General features: G+C 47.6%; 1 protein-coding gene across 28 annotated transcripts in view; it reads right to left on the bottom strand.

Annotated features, from left to right (window-relative positions):
• Positions 1–18,949, bottom strand: part of MACF1 (microtubule actin crosslinking factor 1) — a 252,980-nt gene that overhangs the window by 91,413 nt on the left and 142,618 nt on the right. For 22 of the 28 annotated variants that reach the window (XM_037881677.1, XM_043531974.1, XM_043531971.1 and 19 more), the window contains exons 36-48: positions 11,792–17,155; positions 11,153–11,302; positions 10,270–10,485; positions 10,001–10,150; positions 8,550–8,777; positions 6,882–7,031; positions 6,554–6,787; positions 5,657–5,884; positions 4,240–4,761; positions 3,448–3,624; positions 3,105–3,228; positions 2,134–2,342; positions 1,298–1,615 (exon numbers count right to left, since the gene is read on the bottom strand). In XM_037881677.1, coding sequence (XP_037737605.1) covers positions 1,298–1,615; positions 2,134–2,342; positions 3,105–3,228; positions 3,448–3,624; positions 4,240–4,761; positions 5,657–5,884; positions 6,554–6,787; positions 6,882–7,031; positions 8,550–8,777; positions 10,001–10,150; positions 10,270–10,485; positions 11,153–11,302; positions 11,792–17,155 — 8,070 coding nt within the window. The remainder of the gene's footprint in view (positions 1–1,297; positions 1,616–2,133; positions 2,343–3,104; positions 3,229–3,447; positions 3,625–4,239; positions 4,762–5,656; positions 5,885–6,553; positions 6,788–6,881; positions 7,032–8,549; positions 8,778–10,000; positions 10,151–10,269; positions 10,486–11,152; positions 11,303–11,791; positions 17,156–18,949) is intronic. The other 6 variants (XM_043531986.1, XM_037881683.2, XM_037881685.1 and 3 more) reach the window with 1 other exon arrangement.

The following is an 18,949-nucleotide window of genomic DNA, read 5'->3' as shown; positions in this document are numbered from 1 at the left end:
ACCTTGTTGCCTACTCTGTCCCCATATGTACTCTAGAGACACCATCAGAGGACCCAACCACATCAGCCACACCATCAGAGGCTCATTCACCTGCACATCTACTAATGTGATCTATGCCTTCATGTGCCAGCAATGCCCCTCTGCCATGTACATTGGCCAAACCGGACAGTCCCTACGTAAAAGAATAATAATGGACACAAATCGGACATCAGGAATGGGCCAGTGGGAGAACACTTCCATCTTCCTGGACATTCTATAACAGATTTGAAAGTAGCCATACTTGAACAAAAAAACTTCAGAAACAGACTTCAGAGAGAAACAGCAGAGCTAAAATTCGTTTGCAAATTTAACACCATTAATTTGGCCTTGAATAGGGACTGGAAGAGGCTGGCTCATGACAAAAACAGCTTTGCCTCTCCCGGAATTGACACCTCCTCATCTATTATTGGGAGTGGACTACATCCACCCTGATGGAACTGGCCCTGTTAACACTGGTTCTTCACTTGTGAGGTAACTCCCTTCTCTTCATGTGTCAGTATATTTAAGTCTGCATCTGTAATTTTCACTCCGTGCATCTGAAGAAGTGGGGTTTTTACCCACGAAAGCTTATGCTCAAATAAATCTGTTAGTCTTTAAGGTGGCACCGGACTCCTTGTTGTTTTTGTGGATACAGACTACCATGGCTACCCCCGATACTTGTCATCATGAATCAGAGCAACTTCTGAAACTCCCGCACATCAGAATTGGTAGAAGGGCTACAGGGAGAATCTAGGGCAGATACTGTTCCCAGCTAGCAGGAACCATGGTCTCCATGAAACCACTATGATTTTGTCCCACCCAGTGCAATGGACCCAGTCCCATTCCCTAAACCACTATCCTAGGGTAGCAATTCTACTCACTGACACATAGGCATTGTGCAGTATTAACAGATGGGATTTTTAGCCAGTGAGGTCTAGCTATATTTGCCCTGGGTCTAATCCAGCTGTTCAGAGTTCACTCCTTTAGTTCTCTGCCCCCAGCCAGCTGGACTGGGCAGAATTGTCTTTCTAGTCTAGTACTGCTGCTAGACTGTTCACGCAGGGCAGTGAAAGCAATGAGCTGCAAAGCCCCCATCTCGTTCCCTTTCTCCAATGGCTGAGCAAATAGCTACCGTAACTGCAGGTCCCAATGGCCTGGGATGAAGGCAGGGGGTTATTTACTCTGCACAAATCCCTCCACTCTGCCTGCAAAGGGCTCCTCACAAAAGCCTCATAGTCTGGGCCTCCTTCCTTCTTTAGGCACAAAACCCGCTTCTCACCTGGATCTGCTGGGAGAAGTGAGCGATGTCACGATCCGGCTGGTTTCCGGAAGCCAGCATGCGAGCTCTGCTCTCCGTGAACTGCTGCAGCTTCTCGGAGAGGTGCTCGTACTGTTCCACCTTCGGGAGGAGGCCCTTCAGCACGTTCTCCTTCTCCTGCTGCCGCCGGCACAGCTTGTTGAAATGCTCCGTCACCTCGGCCAACTTGCCCTGCAGGGCTGAGGCTGTGGAGCTGTTGGCCGTTTCCATGAACCGAGTCACCATTTCTCGGGTGGCTTCTAGGCTGCTCTTCTGCCGGGCGATGTCCTGCTTCAACTTCTGTTGTCGGAACAGACACCGAGAAAACCAAAGTGGCATGAGTTGGCCGGGGGGCCCTTTGGAACTAGAAATCTGAAAGTAAATGACATTTCTAGACAACATTCACGTGCATTATTTTCACCCCCAGTCCTCCCTGGGCCCTCCTTCCCCACTGTGTCTGACTTCGGCTTTTCCCTGCCTCTGCTCATGCTGAGCTGTCAGTCTGTCCTCATCCACTGCTTCTGGACAGGGATGTCCTCTCAAGACTCTGTGAACGTCTCTAAACGCTGCTCATTAGTTGAGGAGGGAGGTAAACCCTTTCGGTGGCTCTATTTCCTAGTTCAGCGAATTCAGGTAAAGGATGGATTTAACGCTCCCTTTTTAAATGGGTTTACTGCATTTAACTGACTTGAACATTCAATACAATTAAAGCAGAGAATGTTTTACGATGTCTGCCCCATTCGGAGGTTGGCGAGAGGCAGAGGAACCGTCTACCTAATGCAGGCTCTTTCTGAAAGGCAGTTAAGTGAACATCTCACAGCGTTTGCGGCGAGTGACTCCTGGATGGAGAGAGACGAGAGGGAAGCCAGCTGCTCTCCTTCCAGGCTCTTCTCAATCTCAGCCATCGACTGCACAAGAGTCTCCAGTCCTTCTTGAACGCTCTGGGACTGGGCGATGGACTTCTGCAGCAGATCCGAGCGCCCTGCCATCTGACCAGAAAGGCTCTGAAAACGGCTCACGATGGAATCTGGGGAATTCAGCACAGGATAAAAATAAACGACCAAGAGGGGCGAGTGATTGTCACCTCTGAGATTATCCCCAGCACAAACAACTAGCCAAATCACCCGGAGGAGCTGGAGCTGCGAAGGTTCAATTACTGAACTCGTTAGAGAGAACAGGAAAAACCTCACCGGGTGAACAAAAGAGAAAGCAGCAGCGTAGGAACTGACCCACGGTCCATATATCCCAGTCTCCTGTCTGCGACAGCGGCCCACACCAGATGTTACACAGGAAGGTGTAGAAACCCTGCAGTACCAGAGGTGGGGTAACCTGCTCCCACTCTAGAGTTAAGGCACGTGGGTACAGGCTAACCAGAAACATACACAAAAGCACAGAAACAGGACTATGATAAGACCATTTCAGTGGGGTCTATTGTATTGTCTCGACTTTAAAACCAACAGGTCTCTTTCACTACTTGAGGCAGAAGCTGCCTGTTGCTCAAGACGTCCCTCCCTCCTCCCTCGTTTTCTCAACATAAAGAGAAGTGTGGATCCTCCGAAGGAAACAAACAGCCTCAGGAGGTGTTTTGGGAAGGTGGTTAACTGCCCTATTGGCGTGTATGTGTGTGCACACAGGGATTGTAGACGAGTTGCTCTTACTGCAGTAGCTCTTCTGCTTTGATCCCGTGTTCTTCTGAACTCGTCTGACTTGGGGGCTTGAGTTCCCTTTTTAATTGTGGTCTGTCTTCACACTCGCACATGCTAATGGACACGGCTGCTTTGCCCAGTACCTGTGGTTTCCTGAATGCGTCTGCGATCAGGGGCTGGCTCTCCTTCTATCTCCAGCAGGGAACGTGCTGCTTTCTGCAGCTTCTCCACGGGCACCTGATGCTCAGCAAGATCTCCCTGTAGTTGCTGCTCCAACACAAGACAAGACCACTAACGTCAGCAATAACATACACCAAAGAGACTGGGACACACTGGTGAACTGGTCTAGCAGGTTCCATCCTTAATTTAACAGCCCCCCAAGTAACCCATATGACAGGAGATCGAAATCAGGATTTTAGGGTGAGATGTCTGGCCCACGAGGGTCGTACACTCAGCCTGGAGAAAGACAGTCTAAAGATCCCTTACCTTGGCATTGGTGAGCTGCTTCTGCAGAATCGCTGGGTCCGAGGAAACTGTCTCAGAGAGGACTTTTGCTACGGCTGCTTCACTCTCCTGCAGCCACGTCCTGAGAGTTTCTGCCACTTCCTGGAATTGCTGGTAGCGATCCAGCAAGGCGTTCAGATGGGAACCAAGCTTGGCACACTACACAGGAAAATAAAATCCGAGACAAGGATATGAACCATCACGGTCTGCAGCCTGCTCTTCCATGCCCCCTTAATTTGAAGAAAGGGGGGAAAACTCACCGAGGACTTGTCTACGCCACAGGTTAGCGCGTGGCAAGCAGAGGTGTGAATGTACAGAGCACTAGCCTGCCAGACACAAAGTCGCTATGTGGATGCTACCAGTAAAGGTTCCAGTTTCGAAGGGGAATATGTCAAAGTGCACTAGAGAATTGTCAGCGCATTACAGCGAGTTAGCGCACAGCAAGCTAGGGTGCTGTAAATTCACGCCCTGGCCTGCCACGCACCAACTTACCATGGAGCCAAGCCCTGAGGAAGAACTCAGTTTTAGCACGGGTGGAAGAACCATATAACACAGTCCCTGCCCTCTTCTGAGCTCACACCTTTAAAATGTTTGAACAGTATAAGTGTTCCTGATGTAGGAAGGTGGAGAACGGTCAGAGAGAAGGTAACAGGGCAGATTTGACAGGTAAATTCCCAGTTACATGCAGTACCGGCTACCACCATCCCTATAGCGCTGCACAGAGGAAACTCCATAAAAGCTTTATCCTATGGAGCTGGAAAGGGTTTCCTGTACCTTCGAGTGGAGAGCAGTGTATCTTTTTGTTGCATCATCCAGTTTGCTCTTGACTAAGTTTCCTGTGGCTAATGGCTCAGGCCCCTCTTCCTTGGCTGCACTCTCTGCGTCCAGCACCTTCTGTCCTGACATGGTAACAAACCGCAAATCCCCCTTGTGGGAGATCACATCTTCCGAGAAGCTTCCCTGCCGGAGAAGCATTGGTCTCAGCGATTCAGGGTCGCTGTCCGCTTTGTGCATCCGCTCCAGCTCCTGTTCCGCCTGCTCTAGCCAGGCCTCAAACTCCCCGTGATCCCGCATAAATTTCTGCAGCTCGTCCCGCAGCACCTGCACTTGCTTCAGCTGCTTCTCCGACTGCGACAGGTTGGCTGCGTATTGCTCCTTCAGCTCTGCCAGCCTCCCCTGAAGCCTCTGCCTCTCCTCCGGTGCTAGGTTGTGGCCCTGTTTGTCCAGGAAGGCCTGTGCTGTCTGGGTAGCTAGAATGACATCTTGCTGTTGGGAGAGCAGCTCCTGATGGCGTGCCTGAAACACACACACACCAAACATGCTGCCTTGTGACCGATCTAATGTCCCTAAGGACTTATCTACCTGGGGGAAAAGCCCTCAGTAGCTGGTGTGCACTAGCGACTCCGCACTAACTCCCAGTGCGGACACTGGTCTGCGCACTGAGAACGCCTCTGTGCTCGCTGTTGTGTGCGGTGCAGCCATAGCCGTGCCAGCCCCAGGATACTGGAGAGACACGGTGGGTGAGGGACTACCTTTTACTGGACTCGCGCTCGTCTCTCTCCCCGACAGAAGTCGGTCCAATAAAAGAGATTACTCGCCCACCTTGTCTGTGTGCGCATGAGCTTCATGCGCTTTGGAAGCGTGCTAAGCTAAACTGCCTGGAGGCATTCACAGTGCGCAGTAAGAGTGTTCACATGGGAGTGGGTGTGGAGTCAGGAGTGCGCTTTACATTTACTCCTAGCTCACTGTGCATGAACTTCCTCATGCAGACAAGCCCTCAGCACCAGAACTACGGACAGAGCTCTCTTCACTGTGCTGGCAAACAACTAACCCCTCCCCTGTGTGTTACCCTGACAGCATCATCTTGCGACCCTGACTGTAAAGTACTCTGCATTACTGATCACACCGCTAATAAATTACAGCTGAGGCGGACAAAAAACCACTTCTCTCCACTTTCTCATCTCTATGTCCTCCCGTCTGCTGTGCCAGGAGGATCCCACAAGTTCAGGGGTCTCCCCTTCTAGCGCACCAGAGCCTTGATGCCCGGTTACACTGGAACACAACTGCGTGGCATGGCGAACACATCCATGCATTCAACACCACTTGCTGGTGGCAGGGTCATCACCGTGCTTGGCAGCAATAGATCTAACGTAATATCAGCCAGGTAGGTCGGACATGGCGGCATTCTAACCTTCAGCCTCTCATACTGCCCATCAAGGCCCTCTTCCACTCCGTCCACTTCCACTAAGTGACCGTCGCGGATGTCCTGGGTGCTTTTCCCCTCGAGTGCTCCCAGAGCTTGTTCCATTGGGCGAGGTTTGTGCTCAGAGAGCTCCCCAGTCTGTTCTAATGATGTCACCCAATTCAGAAGCGACTCAATCTTACTCCTGTTCTCCTCCAATTCTTTGGCAGCTTTCACCTGAAAAAACAACAAATATTCCGGATGAGGAGGGCTGTTCTTTTTGTATTTGTATAAGCTGCTGTATCAGGAGAGGGAGAATCCTGGCATCTGACGGATTTTGTGATTCTCAGCCCAGCACAACACATAGTCCACAGTCTTACTCAGCCAACACACGCCCCAGACTGGGCTTCTGATACAGAGAGAGGGAGTGAGTGCACGAGCAGTGTGCGCACACGGGTGCACACATCCAAGTGGTTCCTTGAGGTACACCCCTGTGGCTTATCTGGGGAGGCTGAGACACTGTTAGATTTTCAGAGGTGCCAAATTACTTCAAAAAGCTGCACTGGAAGTTTATTACCAAGTCCTGACGTCAGAGCAAGGCTCCTTTACTCTGCCCTGGGCTGCTTTACATTCCGATGAATATTGTATTAGTATTATAAATACCTAGCATGTCTAATCCATAGCTCTCAAAGTGCTTTACAAGGGGAGTCAATACCAATGTTTTACAGATAGGGAAACCGAGGCACAGAGTGGCGACACGACTTACCCAAGGTCACCAAGCAAAAACAGTTGCAGAGCCAGGAACAGAACCCAGGTTTCTCAACTCCCCGGCCAGCGGCATACCCACTAGGCCAAGCTGCCTCCCCACATTAAAAGTCCCCCCTCTCTTTGCTCTTCCTGTGTTACCTTTTCCGTCTCCTGTTGCATTGCAGCCGTCACTGTGCTCTCCAGTTCTTTCTGGGCCACTTCAGTCCTCTCCTGCAGAGACTGGAACTGCTCCTTGGCGAGGCGGAGTCTCTCTTGCAGGGCTGCCAGCTCCCCGGGGTTCATCTTGGCCCTGTTCTCCTCTAAGAACTCTTCGGTTGCTTTCAAGACACCCACGAAAGAGGCAGCCCGGCTCTGAATGTTCCTCTGCAGGTCCTACGAGCATTGTGGAAGAATCATACAACTTTTCTGTGCCATCTGACATCTCTTTTGCCCCCTTCTTGCCCCCCACAACTATTCTAGCACTGACCTTAACGTCACTTTGCCTTTGCTGCAGCATAGGTAGGTCCCCTTCATTGGCTGCTCTCTGCTGGTCCCTCAGTGTGTTCTCCGCCTGGCCCAGCCAGGCGTGGAGCTCCTCCAGCTTCCGACTGCGCATTGCTTGCTGCTCCTGGAGAGTCTGTGTTGAGGGGAAGAGAAGAGAGGAGGCCGTTTAAGACACATCATTCGTTCAATGCCACCATGTCTCTGAAAAGCAAGGCAGAAGAGTTACAGTCTGAGCACCTGATAGGATAGGAGGCAGCACAGAAAACACCTTTTGAAGCCCTCTGCTCTCAGCCAGGCTGCATGAATGTGTATCAGAGCCCAACAGTATTTGAAGGATGGGATCTCTTTAAATACACATTTTTCTGTCATTCAAGCTCTCTTCTCTCCTTAGATGGGAGACCATTCCACAAATGTTTAACAATTTCATAGGGGGCAACAATCAAAACACAGCCCTCCTTGGTACAATTAACCAAATGTTGCTCTGGCTTTGTCCTTCCTCTCAACCTCAAGAAATTTAAAATATACCAGAAACCCGTGTAATGCCATCTCTAGAAAGGCTGGCCACGCGTAACGCACTGGCATCATGCAGCGCTGCAGCTTTGGAGCATTGACTGACCCAAGTTAGGTTTATTTTCACACCGGGGTTGGCGTGAGAGCCAAGGGAGACAAAATGTTTCTGTAGCTGATCCAGTTCCTAGGTTTTGCCACTAATGCACAATACAGAAGCGCCTGTTTGAGCAATTGAGCATGATGTGTGACCCTGACAGTCCTCACAAAAAACTTCTCTTTGCTAGCAGGGAAAAAACGGTTTCTTCTGGTGCCGTAGCAACTAAACATACAAACTTGTGCAAAATGCTGTGGTCATTTCTTTCAATCTTTAAGATAAACAACAGAAGCAATTCAAAAGAGCGCTCTTAAGAGCTCTTCGGCTGCAAAGCGAGATCTTCCTGGGTTAGGATGGGTGCACACTGAATCTGAAAAAGCAAAGCAAACTGGTTAATACACACACAGAGATGGCATAGGCAGAGTGTTATTGAGAGCAACTGTTAATAAAAACATTACAGTATTAATAGTGTCTGGAGTGAAAAGGTCCATGCGATTATGTGGGCTGCGGGAACACAGCAGAGAATCAGGAGCTTGTGTGGGTGGCTTCTGTGTGACACGACATTTAGATATTATTCAAAGGGCTATTCTCATGTGTCTACAGACCATTAACTGTGCAAGGAAAATGAGAAACTAGCAACACTGGTTATCATTTGGGTTGAACAATGCCAGTTTGTGCAGTCATTTTCTGGTGTGAACCTTATAGGAACTAGGTTGAGTCCACTAAACCAATGCACATATGATCTCAGCTAGACTCAGGCAGGTTTCCAGAGCTGAAAGCCAAAGGGACTGACCAGCTGTGCCATCTAGAGCCCTCAAGAGCTTGGTTAGTTTGAATAAGGGAAGGCAAAGAAACTCAGTCCCTTGAAAGATGGGATGGGTAGGGTAATAGAAAGGAGCAATCGACTGTTTTCAAGAAACTCCTGCTGTGCCATGAATCATTTCAAAGTCACACACCCAAAACCGGAACACAGAACGGCAAGTGTTTCACGGCATGTTCTTGAAAACATCTCAGTTAACAAAACACAACAGGCCTCACGACCTTCACCTCATCAGTCTGCTCCACTTGCCGGAGACAGACCTGCAGGACCTCCACCTGAGCTGCCACACGCTCGGAAAGGTCCCGGAAAGACTTCTGCAGTTCATTGAGCAGTCTCAGCAGCTGCCTGCTCTGTTGGGGGGTCAAGTCCTGGGCGTGCTCAGAGATAAAGAACTGAATGTCGAAAGCAGCTGCATCGAGCTCAGACTTGGTGTGAGCAAGGGGACGTTTCAACTCCTGCACAGAAGAGAGAAAAAGCTAGTCAGTGAAGTGACTCTGGTTTGTGTGCACTTTCCTAAGCTGCTGGCTTTGGACATGATCCACGGGCAAAGAGAGTCCTACAGCACAGAAGCAGAGAGATTCCAGCCAGATCTCCATCAAGAGAACAAGATATTTCAGGCACCCAGCGATACACAAAGAGCTTGTCTACGTGAACACTTAGTTCGCGGCAAGCTGGGTTGTAAAACTACCCCGCACTAGCCTGCTGCAAACTAAGTGTCCAAGTGAAGCCACCTGCCAAGCACTAGAAGTTCTGTAGTGTGCTTTAATCTACTCCTGTTCCAAAGCAGCTTAGATCAAAGCACCCGGGCAATTTTTAGCACGCGGCAGGAGGGTCCGCACACACACTTTGTAAGTGGCAGGCTAGTGCGAGGTAGGTGTATATCCCAGCTTGCCACCAAGTAAGTGTTTGTACAGAGAAGCCCTAACAGAAGCGCGTACAGCAGCACACGAGTAAGACGATGCGTGGAAAGCAGCGGTTTCCCAAGTCTCCTCCTTTCTCTTTATACCAGACCTCCCAACACCTTTGGAAAAAACCCCTCCTGTCATTGGCATCCTAGTCAGAGCCAGTTTCTCGATGCGTGTGCGGTGCAGCGCTGGAGATGTACCCAGATTCAGAAGCGACTGTTTATACTCTATATGCCAATCGCCCTCCAGCTTCCTCATTCTGCAGATTGTGGTGTAGCAGCAAAAATCTCTCCTGGAGCTACCTCTTTTTCCAACACCTTAGTCCCCTGCCCCGCACTGCTTGGGTCTCAAAAGCATAGCTCTGTGAGCTGTGAGGACAGCTTCCACTGACCAGTTTGAGCGCCACTCCCAAGAGACCGTGGCGCTCAGTAAAGGCTCCAGGTCGTGCTCTGGAGGAGATTGTGACTTATTTTTATATTTATTTCCCTATGTTCTTTGAAGGGCTGAGCAGCAATAGGATATTTTACTTGTTGCTGAGACAAAACAGGAAAAAAAAAACCCTTGCCTCCTTTCACCTCTGCATGGCATTGTTACTCATGCTCCCAAGAGCACAAGGACTGAAAAACAGGCTAGAATACTGGCATCTCCTTGCACAATAATCGACAAAGGGAAAGCCACAAAGAATCAAGGAGGAAGGCTGGATTAAAAGCAACCCCTTCCCTGGTGGAGGCCACAGTTTGATCAGTCAGGATTAGGGGTGTTGCTATGGCTACCTTATAGTGTTGCAGGCAGCAAGTCAAGCTGTTCCCCTCAGTTGCATGGTGGTAATCACTGCTGTCCAGAGATAATGCGGTATCGCAGACCCAGTTCTGCAGCTCTTCCAGTTTGCCCTCAAGCGTCTTGTGCCGTGTTAAGACTTTAGCCTTAAAATGAAAAGTACACTAATTAAAACCAGGCAACTAACGAAGGAATGAATGCAGAGATCTCTCAGTATACGGCTGAAGCAGCATAGGGAGGACAAAAGTCTGTTTGTGAGTTGTACCTTTTCAGTTTCTGCAGCACTGCGCAGGTTTAGCAGCCAGGCCTCCAAGGCATCGCTCACTGAGCTAAAAGACTTCTGGAGGTTCTTGGCATCTTTCTCCAAGGCTTTCAGCAATTGTTCAGGGACTTCTTGGGGCTGGTTGGCCACAATCCACTTCACAGAGTCCAGCTCTTGATTCACTGGAGAGGACAGATCCTTCAGTTCCACATCCAGGACCTGAGGCAAGACAGTATCATTAAGTCCAAGACACAATGATTTCATACGCTCACTGCCAGCATTCACAGGGTACGCCTACACTGCAAAAAAAAAAAAAAAAAAGCCAATTCTCGGCACTGAGTCTCAGACCCTGGGTCAACTGACTCACGCAGCATAGCAGTGTAGTCATTTGGGCTCAGGCTGAGTGAGGGGGAGGGTCTCAGAGCCCAGCTCCGGTCCTAGCCCGAATGTCTACACTATCTGAGTTAACTGACCCGGGCTTTGGGACTCCATACCACAGGTTTTTTCTTTGCGGTGTAGACATAGCCACAGTAAAACAAAGGCTGGATGAAACTGGATTCAAACAATATGTGTATCTGCTACAATGATTCATTACCATCCACCAATTCATCCAACTAGTCTCATCTGGCCAGGTTACAGTAATTCATTCCAGACAGCAAACCTAACTGTGAATTAAATGAATTTATTGTCTAAACACGGACGAAGACCTGAGCCAGAAAGAAAGATATCTTTTAGATCCCAGACTAAAATTCCTCATCGTGCTCACAAGAGACAGTGAGCAGCTGCTAAAGCCCAGTGAGCCCGTGCATAAACCGCCCTAAAAGAACTAACCCAGAGAGAAGAGCACTGGAGCTGGACTAATTTTAGTACAGTGCCCCACCCTGACCTCAGCCTGATGCAGCAGGTCTTGCAGCGCTCCTAAATTCAGCTCCGACGGTTGAACCTGTTTAATTTTCATCTCAATATCTCGGAGCATGGACAGATAAGACACCAGCTTCTCATCATGTTCCAGACAAAGCTGCTTGCTGAACACAATCTGCGGAGTCAAAAGACAAAACATACTTCAGATTTTGAGAGAAAAGTAAATCAGAATGAGATTATTTTAAAGAACTCTTAGCATTCTCTCTCTCAGCAATTTTCCACATTAGGGACTGCTCCCTTGCTAATCTTATCTACAAGATTTACTACGGAGAAATAAAACGTACTCTTTTTCCAACAAACCTTAAAAATAGCAACAAATCTGCAGTGTTATCATCCAACTGCTAAACAATGGGCTTATGTATCTGTCATTTATAAGTAATGTTCTCATAAAGTATAACTGAGGTTCAAATGTTTCCCCCAATACATCACAGTTTCATTTGCCAAATCAACTCCAGCTACTATCTTCTGGGGCTGCAACTCCCAGTAGGTGCTCTACATTCAACACATTTATTCTTCTTGCTGTCAACTTTGTCCTAAATCATGCTCATTTATATCAAATATACATAAATACCCGAGAATTTAAAAAAAACAACACAACATTTACCTTGGCTGGTTTTGTAGATTCTCTTGAAGGTTCTTGCCATCTCTCCCTGTCTGCCATAGTTAAGAGTGGTTCTTGATCACTGTTGCTGTCGTCTCTGGTTATTTCCTGGGGTGTCTTTCCTTCTGATTTGAAGGTTGTAGAGGACCTTGCTTCATCCATGGTGAACTCTGTGGTTGTTTCTTTCAGAGTCTGTTTCTCTAGTTCAGGGATTACAGAAGATTCTAGATCACCTGTGGATTCCTCTCCAGTAATTAACTCTGGTATTTTTCTCTCTGCGATACACACTGTGGTGGATACCAGATCGCTGGTTTCCTCTTTGGTCATTGCTTGGGGTATCTTTTCCTCTGATTTATCTGTTACAGAAGTGTCCTTGCCATTTCTGATCTCTCCGATTGTCTCTTGGAGCGCATCTCTCTTTGGGGCAATGGTGAATTTCTGATCACCTTTGATATTCTCTTTCAGGCCCAACGCAGTCGCTTCCTTTTCTCTTTCAGGAACCTGTTTCTCGCTAATCTCTGTTTGTTTTTGTTCAGCAATGCTGCTCAGCAACCCACCAGCTGTTTTCTTCGTGGTGGTTTCACACACTGATTCCTGAATACTTGAGATCAATTCCTCCTTGATCTTCCTCATCAACGTTTCTTTGGAATCTGGGATAGGAAGGGACTGTTTTTCCTTGGAAGATTTCCCTAGTTTAGTGGTTTCTCCTGGGATACTGATCTGCTTTGGATTCTTTATCTCAGTTTTCTTCTTTCCCATGGGTTTTAGATCAGCCTCACTCAACATTTCTGGAGCACCAAGACTTCTGATCTCAAGAATTTTTGCCTCTGTTCTCTGTGGTGTAGTTTCAGCATACTTCATTGGTATTTCATCTACAGGTTTGTCTTCAATATGCTTATCGCCAGTTGCAAGCTTGAAGGGTTCCTTAGCGTTTATGTAGACTATTTCTTCCTCTCCTTGATCCACAGAAACTGATTCTTTTGATACTGCCTCTACTGCTTTTGACCCCTCCATTCTCTCATCTAAGTTTCTCTGATCTACTTCAGAAGCCATAGCTGTAGCCTCTGTCTTTCCCAGAACCCCATCTTTACTGAAGAAGGCTCTCTCTATTCCTTCTTTGTCCCCATCACTTTGATACATCATTTCACCAGCAAATGATTGCTCTCTCCCTGCCTCCAGTCTCTCTCTTTTCTCTTCTATCTCCTCAGCTACTTCTTCCCTCTCCCTCAATTTCTCTTTCCAGGGTTCCTGTGATCTGCTTTTCCTAATCTCTCTTTTCTGGGTCTTAAATGCTGGAGATACAGGCATTGTAGCTAATACTAAGGGAGGTTCAGGGGACAATTCAGCCTCTCCTAAGAGCTGACCCACTACACTGTCCTCTGAAGTTTCAGGAGGAAGTGATTTCAGCACCTCTTTTTTCATTATACTCATTGTCTTATGTGATCGGTCAGAATCAGCATCTCCAGCTGCACTGTAGCCCATTGCTTCGCATCTAGCTTTGTGTTCATCATCATCAGTCATCTCCGTAGCAGGACTATCCATGGCCACACTTTCCTCTTTGGGTGTTCCATTTTGCAGTAGCTGCTGGGAGTGGCATTTATATTCTCTCCACTCTTCAGAATCAGATTTGTCATTGAGTATCCAAATGCCTTCCTGAACAGCCGCAGTTAATTTTTGGCTGATTAGTCCTCTTTCAACAGCTTCCTTTAAGCTCTCCCCAATATTAGTGTCAACAATCCCTCCAGCCATCATCTGGTTCGATGCAATGATTCTCACCATTTCTTCATCCACCACTTCCCGTTCCAAAGCAGACATCAGAGACAGTCTTTTGCCCGCAGCACCATCCACAATGCCACCAGTGTCTGCTTGAGCCTGCAGTACTCTCAAGGTGGGCAACAGGTCTATTTCCCCCAGCTTCACAGCCTGAGCACACGTCAGAGCGTTCCCTGTCACCTTGTCCTTGATTGCTCGGAAAGGAACAAGCTCCAGATACCTTTGTCCAGATTCAATGTCAATTTTACATTTCTTTATAAATTCTGAATAGGGAATGATCATACAGCTCTCAGGATCTACAATTCCATGTTTCATATCGGAAGACAACACTGCCTTTTCCATAACTGGCTCAGATAACAATCCTTCCTTTACAGCTTTAGACAAAGCCAGCCTCTGGCCAGAAACAGGGTCAATAACACTTCCACTCAAAGCCTGTACTTCTTGGACTTCATCGTGAAAGTCCAAGTTAATTAGCCCTAATGACACTGCCTTGGGTAAGGATACAAGCTCCTTTCTTTCTGGATGAACATACTGGTGCAGACACACACTTTCATACTTTATGAGTTCTTTGCACAAGTCTTTATCAATCAATCCATGTTTCACTGCATTATTTACTGAAAGTCTCATTCCAGACATGTGGTGAATAATTCCTCCATCTGCTATCTGTTTGGTCAAGAGTTGAAGGGCTTTCCCCTTATTGAGAAGCCCTTTTTCAACCGACTGGACAATAGTTAACGGTTCTTTAGTTTTAGGATCCATAATTCCACATGTTTCAGCCTGTAATCCAATGAGTTTCTGTCTAGTTTCATCTTCAGCATCTTTTCCTTTAGAAGCTTTCTCTAACTTTATAAGTTCCTCTTGACTAGAGGGCTCGATCAAGCCAAGATTTAAAGCCAAAGTGACTGATATTTTTTTGCCTCGTTTCAAGTCAACAATTCCTCCAGTAACTACTTGTCCTTCTAAAATTCTCAATGCTGTTTCCTTATCCAGTAGGCCAACCTCAGCCGCACCCTTGACAGAGTAGACAATATTACTACATGGGTCGAGAACACCACTGATAGCTTTATCAGATGTGAGTACCTCATGCAGAAGTTTCTCATCCATCAGACCTTCACTAATGACTTCTTCGGTGGTTAACGATTCACATGTGTGAGAGTCAAAGAAGCCATTGAACATTTTCATTTTCTCCATCAGTTTAACAGCTGTGTGGCTGGACACTACACCACAAGCTACGGCTTCATTCAGAAGAAGATTCTTGCCCATCTGCTCATGGTATATACCCCCACCTTGGAGTTGTGCCACCAGCATTGTTAAAGTGCGGTCTTCTCCCAGTTCCATGGAACATTTGGGTAGCACAGAAGTTTCACTAATACTGAAATCAACTGATAAATCTTCCACATCCGTTTCTTCTACTTCCAATACTCTTGCGCTTTCAGTTTTTTCTGTTTCTCTTTCTTCCATTTGCTTCTCACCTCCGGTTTTAAGAGGCACGATTTCCTCTCTTTTCACTGATCTGTTCTTAGCTTTTTCCTTAGTCAACAAATTCTTATCCGTAATAGCTTGTGTCTCTATTTCAGATTCCACCCTTCTCTGAGTTTTCTCTTGCATGATTTGTGGTTTCTCAGTATTCTCTGATTCATCCATAGATATGTAGGTTTCTTTTCTCACACCATCTCTTACCATTTCAGGTGCTCTATCTTTGACTTCGTCTATTAAAAGTTTAGCACCACTGGAATCTATCCCCATCTCCACCAGCATTTCCTTTGCTTCTCTGGGCTTTATCTCAAAGCTGATTCTAATGGGGTCATTAGCAGATTCTTGCCTAGACAATTCTATTTGATTTCCATTCCTGGTTATAGTCAGCCTTTGTTCTCTTGCAGATTCAGCATTAATTTCACTCTGAATGGAAGCTTGCTTTGCAGAAATCTCTTCTTGTTCCTTCAGATTCAGAGTTTTTTCTTTATACTTTGATGGAAAACTTCCAATTTGTATCACTGGATTTTTATCATCTAGAGAAGTATTTTCTGACACTTCTTTCTCTTCTTTCAAAGCGGTAAATTGAAACTCAAGTTGCTTCAAAGCCAAATCATTACAGGGCTCCCTTTCAGTAGTTGCACTCTCCCAGTCTCCTATCTCCTCAAGAACTTCCAGACCTTTGTAACCATCCTTGTTAACGTCCAACAGGTGAGTACTTGATCCATTTTCTTGAGCTTGTATACAGGCTTTAGTGAGATCATTTAACTCCCCATCGACTAGGAGCAGCTTTTGGCCATTGTGGATGTTGATATAGCTGTGGGTCATCAAATGGAATATCAGCCTATCATCATCACTCCTTAGTAGAGGGTGACTTTGGTCTTCATGACTCCTTCCTGCAGAGCCCACGCTCAGTTTGCTTCTAGCTGCAGAGCCTGCCAGCTGCATACTGGGCATCACGTCAGGTATGACGGTAGATTTTAGCTTCTTGGCAACATCTCTGTCCAAGATGCCATGCTCTACTGCTTTCTTCCAGGTCAAGACCTCTGTGGTTTCTGGTATGAAGAGAGCCTTGATGAGTTGCCTGTTACTAAGAATCTTATGAGCCAATTCAGTGGACAGGATGCCCTGCTCTAGGGCATCTGCAACTGGGAGGATCTCGCCTGACTCGGGCCACAACAGCCCCATAAAGGACCAAAGGGATTCCAGGATCACCAGCGCAATCCTCGAGGCTACTAAATCTCTCTTTACTGCTTCATCTATTGTCAGTCTCTCTCCCGTGACAGTATCTATAATGCCACCTGTCTGAAGTTGTCGGATCCAGAGTGCACATGCCATATCCTGGTCAATCAAATTATGTCTCACTGCCTCGTCCACAGTCAGTCTGTGCCCCGTTCTGGGGTCTACAATGCCCCCAGCAAAAAGCTGGGCTTCCAACAGCCGCACAGTGACCTGCCTATCTATTAGCCCCTCCTGGACAGCACGGAAGATGCTCACTTTCCTACCTGATTTCAGGCTCACCATCCCACCTGCCAGCTGCTTGATGGGCAGCAATCTCAGGCCAGTCTCTTGATGAATGATACATCGCTGCATTAGCTCAGTCAAACTGATTTTCTTGGCTGTGTTGGGGTCAATCAAATTCCTGCAAGATTTCAGGCGAGAGGCCAGTTTTGAGTGAAGCTGAGTAGTTATGAGGCCTTCTTGAACAGCCTTTTCCAAGCTGATCCGGCCCTGACCTGAAGGGTCTAGAAAACCCCCCGTAACAAGGTGAACTTCTAAAATCTTCAGTCCAACATCCTCACTGATCTTTCCCTCTTCTATTGCAGAAACTGTGGGCAGAAACCGTTTTCCTTCCAAGCGAATTTGACGTATCAGAAGAAGGGTATCCTGCAGCTCCTGCAGCAGCTGGAGAGTCCTGGGATCGATGATGTCTCTTGCCAGGCCTTCTGCCAAAGAGAGCTTCTCGTTGGTCTCAGGAACGACTAGGCCAGACGTGATAACCTGAGCCTCCAGCAGTACAAGGCCTGTGTCCTGGTCAATGAGACCTTTCTGCATGGCACCAAAGATAGGGAATATTTCCACTGTGCCCAAGTCTATCACTCCCGCAACTGTGTCACATCCCTAAAAATGGAGAGAGAAAATAAAAATCAAATCAGAACCACAGAGGCTGCTAAAAGCAAACCATCATTTCGAGTAACTACAGTGCATCAAGTCCAGGGATGTCTCAGACTCCAGGACAAGGAAAAACAAAACAAAAAGCCTAAAAAGACTAGAGAGCAGATCCCAACGGGTATGACATGCAACGCCGAGTGCATCTGAGCGAGACGCTCAGGTAAACCACTCTACATTTTCTAGCTTGCATGTTGTTTTAGAGCTCATCTAGCCTCCTGTGTGGCAGCACTGAGACATTTCGACACCCATCGTTACAATAACGCAGCAAAGCGGCAAAACCCCAGCTTTCTAACGTCCCACGGAACGACCAACAGATAGAGAGAGAGACACCTTTAGACAGACATGCACTTTAGCCTTTCAACACTTCAATGTAAAAGGGGACGGACAATATGAACCCTGTTTTGTGCTCCCGATGAGGCAACAGGACAAAAGGAAAAGCACCTTCAGTGGTTCAGAAATCTCCCACGGGGTAGTTGCTCCCACAGGGCCTGCCAGGCAGATCTGCAGTGCCAGCCACCAACAGGAAAGAGGGAACCCCGTGGCAGATACCAGCTCGCCAGCGACAGCAGACCGGCCATGCGCCAAAGGGCAGGGAAGAAGCCTCTGCCCATGCAAGCAGGCTCTAGTGCAGCGTTCTCTGGCACTGCCACCACAACTTCCCTCCCTGGAGTATTTCAGAAATGACCAACTCTCCAGTAGCTCAGGCCAGGCCTCGGGGAAAACACAGCTCTAGACTACACTAGGTGCCAGGGTGGAAAGCACCATGATCAGGACTGAGGCTCCAAAAATAGCACCCGCCTCAAGTATTTCTGGAAGGTCTTTTTTCTTGGTGTTATGAGCACAAGCAGGGGAATGCTCAGGAGGGAGCAGGATTCTCAAAGATGACGAAATGGGAATGAGCATCCCCTATAGTATGTACACCAGAGCTCCTGCTTTCTACACTCCCGTTGCTCAGGTGTGAGAGCCTGGGACACTGGGAGATACCCCAGAGGGAATCCCATGCAGAGGGGAAATACGGGAATCTGGATTTTGTGAATAATGCAATCAGTTCAGTTCATATCTTTAAGACGCTCAAATTTCTGTTGGCAGACGTGTCCCCTTATAGTCCCATGAGAACGTTCAACAGGACGTGGCAGCTTGGATATGGTACCCACAAACACACAACTTCCAGCAAGTTGGTCTGGATTTACCCTCACGCTCTTTTTTACAGGGTGGATGGGGGGGGACTATTAGAAGGCTCTTCAACTCTCTAAGAGCACTGCCAGAACCCAGCATGCACATTCCATCCTCAACAAGCCACAGAAAGACAGAGGAAGAGAGAGAGGACATAAAAGGCTTTTACTTACCAGAGTTGCAGGGTGTGCCTTGAGCAGTTAAAGACAGAGCCTTATGGAGCAGCTCAGCCGTATCACACACACAGTGTAAAGCTTGGTGTTAGCGTCCAGCATGCGACTGTTTTGTTTTGCAAAAAAGAACCCCCCACGCAGGTCGTCCTCGTTCCGCTTTGTGTGGGGTGTGTGTTTAAAGTTCCGGAGGGTTAGTTAAACTTGTAAGCAAGGATGTCAGTTAATCGTAACAATACTTGACATGAAACACAAACTGTACAGGGACACATCATGCTCAATGTAGCGCGAGCTGCAGTTTTGCTTTGGTTTCCTCGTTTTAATCTGATACCCTTTCACTGAGTCTCGGATGTTTCCAGCAAGCAAATGTTAAAACTTCTCCATGTGCTCCCTTCTACAA

This window comes from Chelonia mydas, chromosome 19 (assembly GCF_015237465.2).
Source record: "Chelonia mydas isolate rCheMyd1 chromosome 19, rCheMyd1.pri.v2, whole genome shotgun sequence".
Lineage (NCBI taxonomy): Eukaryota > Metazoa > Chordata > Testudines > Cheloniidae > Chelonia > Chelonia mydas.
The sequence above is the reverse complement of the archived record's forward strand: the minus strand, read 5'-3'. Positions and strand labels throughout refer to the sequence as shown.